Genomic DNA, 2,356 nt, shown 5'->3' on the forward strand with positions numbered 1-2,356 from the left:
AAAAATGCATTGTCAAGCAGTATTCTTAATATTATGAAACGGTTGTATTTCAGTTACTGCTGTTTTACTTTTCCCACTGGGAAGTTAGTCTTAGCAGTAAATGGCTTTTCTCTTATTTCAGTTTTGCTCTCAAACAGTCTGATGCTTCTTTTTCTTGATGCATATCTATTTTTATTTCTAGGCCTTTCTTAAAACTTTCCATGTCTAAATGGACTCCTGAATGTAATATAGTTTATACCCTAAAAGCGGATATGAAGAGTGAAGTTCCTTCTGATGCACCAAAGAGACAGGAGAGTCTGAAGGGGATCCTCTTGAACCCTGAGCCTATTGGGGCAGCCAAAAGCTTCACTGCAGAAGTTGAGATGATTGCCAGTAAGGTAGGGAATGACTTCTCTCACTTATGTGGTGATTCTCAAAAGCAGAAGGACATGAATGGCAACCATACAGACCAAGACAAAAGTATTGTGGTGCGAAAAAAACGCAAGAGCCAGCAGGCTGGTCCTTCATATACTCAAAATTGTCCTGATAAAGAAAACCAAGGAATCTTAGGATTAAGACAGCATCTAGAAACACAGAGTGAAGACAATGATTCTTCTTTTAGTGACTGTATCTCTTCACCTTCATCTAGCCTACATTTTGGAGACTCTGACACAGTAACTTCTGATGAAGATAAAGATGCTCCTGTAAGACACCCTCAGGCAGTGTTGAATACTACAAGTAGAACTCATGGCACAAGGTCACAAAAGTGGCCTCGGACTGAGGCAGAATCAGTACCCGGGTTATTAATGAAAAGACCCTGTTTTCACAGCAGTTCTTTAAGAAGACTTCCATATAGGAAGAGGTTTGTGAAAACAAGTTCATCACAGCGGACACAGAACCAAAAAGAACGAATTTTAATGCAGAGGAAGAAGCGGGAAGTGTTAGCTCGAAGAAAGTATGCTTTACTGCCCAGCTCTAGCAGTTCCAGTGAGAATGATCTCAGTAGTGAATCTTCTTCCAGTTCATCTACTGAAGGGGAAGAAGACTTATTTGTGTCACCTGGTGAAAACCACCAAAACAGTACAGCTGTTCCTACAGGTAAAACTAAATTCCTGAGGTACTTTTTATTAATGTGCTTTCATCATGTACAATATGCTTTTTCTAGAAGTGCTTTGCAGCAGTGGGAATATTGTGGGAATAATAATTCAGTCTGGTTTCAGAATGTAGAGATATCTACTAATACCTAATTAACCATGCTTGACAATTTAAAAAGAAAAACAAGAAAAAAAATTGGTCATTGTGACAAGAGTCTGAAATAGGATTCAGTTGAAGGTAGCTTTAGTATTGCAATAATAAGAGACAATTCTAAGACCTGAAGTTGTAGAAAGCAGAGTGTTGTATGTATACCACATGTTTTACCTAGATAAACTCGATGCAGTAATCTTGCAGTTAGTTTATGTGGATGTTTCTCAATGTATTCAAGGGCATGCTTGAATGTTTGGAGTGGGGATTTTTTGGGGGATGTTTTGGGGTTTTTTTGCTTGGGGTTGTTGGGGCTTTTTTGCCATCTACCAATTTCCTTGAACTTCCTTGAATCTTAAATTTGCCAAGTGAAAGGCAGTCCCAGCACTGAGACTAGTAACGTTCACAATGTTGTAGTTGTGCCTTCTGTTCTATCATTTCAGCTTTTTAGAGGGTTTTTTAGAGGGAAGTAGATAAACAGAACATAGCATAGCATTAATCTATGCAACCATGTTTTTTGCGTGGTGACAAGTGTGTTTTAGAGAGTGAAACCATATATCAGACTGTGCTGATCACTCCCCTAAGAAAAAATGACTGATAATACAAGAGCAGGTGTAAAAAAAAAAAAAATAATAATTTAAAAAAGGTAAAAAGTTGTGTATGTTCATGTTAGGGCAGGATTTATACTTGAAGAGAACTGGAGTACTAAAGACTTGATTATTTCTTGTTATCTATTGTAGCAGGAAATAATTTGTGCATTGTTTCTTCATATAATGTTTAAATACAAGAAGTAAAATTTGTAATGCAAAACTCTTGCTTAAGCAGTGCTAGGTGTGCATAAATAACTCTGAAACAGAAGAATTATTGCAGAGCCTTAATTATCTTCATGCATATTTGTGGGGACAGAAATATAATTTTTAAGCCTAAAAAAGTTACATTTGCCATGCATGTTCAAGCATATTGAAGAGTATGATTTGTAAATAATTAATGTATAGGGATATGCATTCATTCATATTAAAAACCAATTTGGGAAACTACTACGTTAACACTTCTGTTTCCAAATTAATAGTTTCTTCTCATTTTCAGAGAGAATGGAGTTTCATGTAACTGTAAAATTATGTAGGACCATCAACAA

The 2,356-nt window shown here is 36.4% G+C and overlaps 1 protein-coding gene across 1 annotated transcript; it reads left to right on the plus strand.

Moving 5' to 3' along the window:
• Positions 1–251: 251 nt before the first annotated feature.
• LOC104525215 (E3 ubiquitin-protein ligase Arkadia-like) lies at positions 252–1,077 on the plus strand (the record flags this gene model as incomplete). Its single annotated transcript, XM_029085044.1, has 1 exon — positions 252–1,077. A coding segment is annotated over exon 1 (826 nt), but the record flags the coding sequence as incomplete, so codon positions are not given.
• Positions 1,078–2,356: the final 1,279 nt, after the last annotated feature.

This window comes from Antrostomus carolinensis, unplaced genomic scaffold (genome assembly GCF_000700745.2).
Source record: "Antrostomus carolinensis isolate BGI_N321 unplaced genomic scaffold, ASM70074v2 scaffold44455, whole genome shotgun sequence".
Lineage (NCBI taxonomy): Eukaryota > Metazoa > Chordata > Aves > Caprimulgiformes > Caprimulgidae > Antrostomus > Antrostomus carolinensis.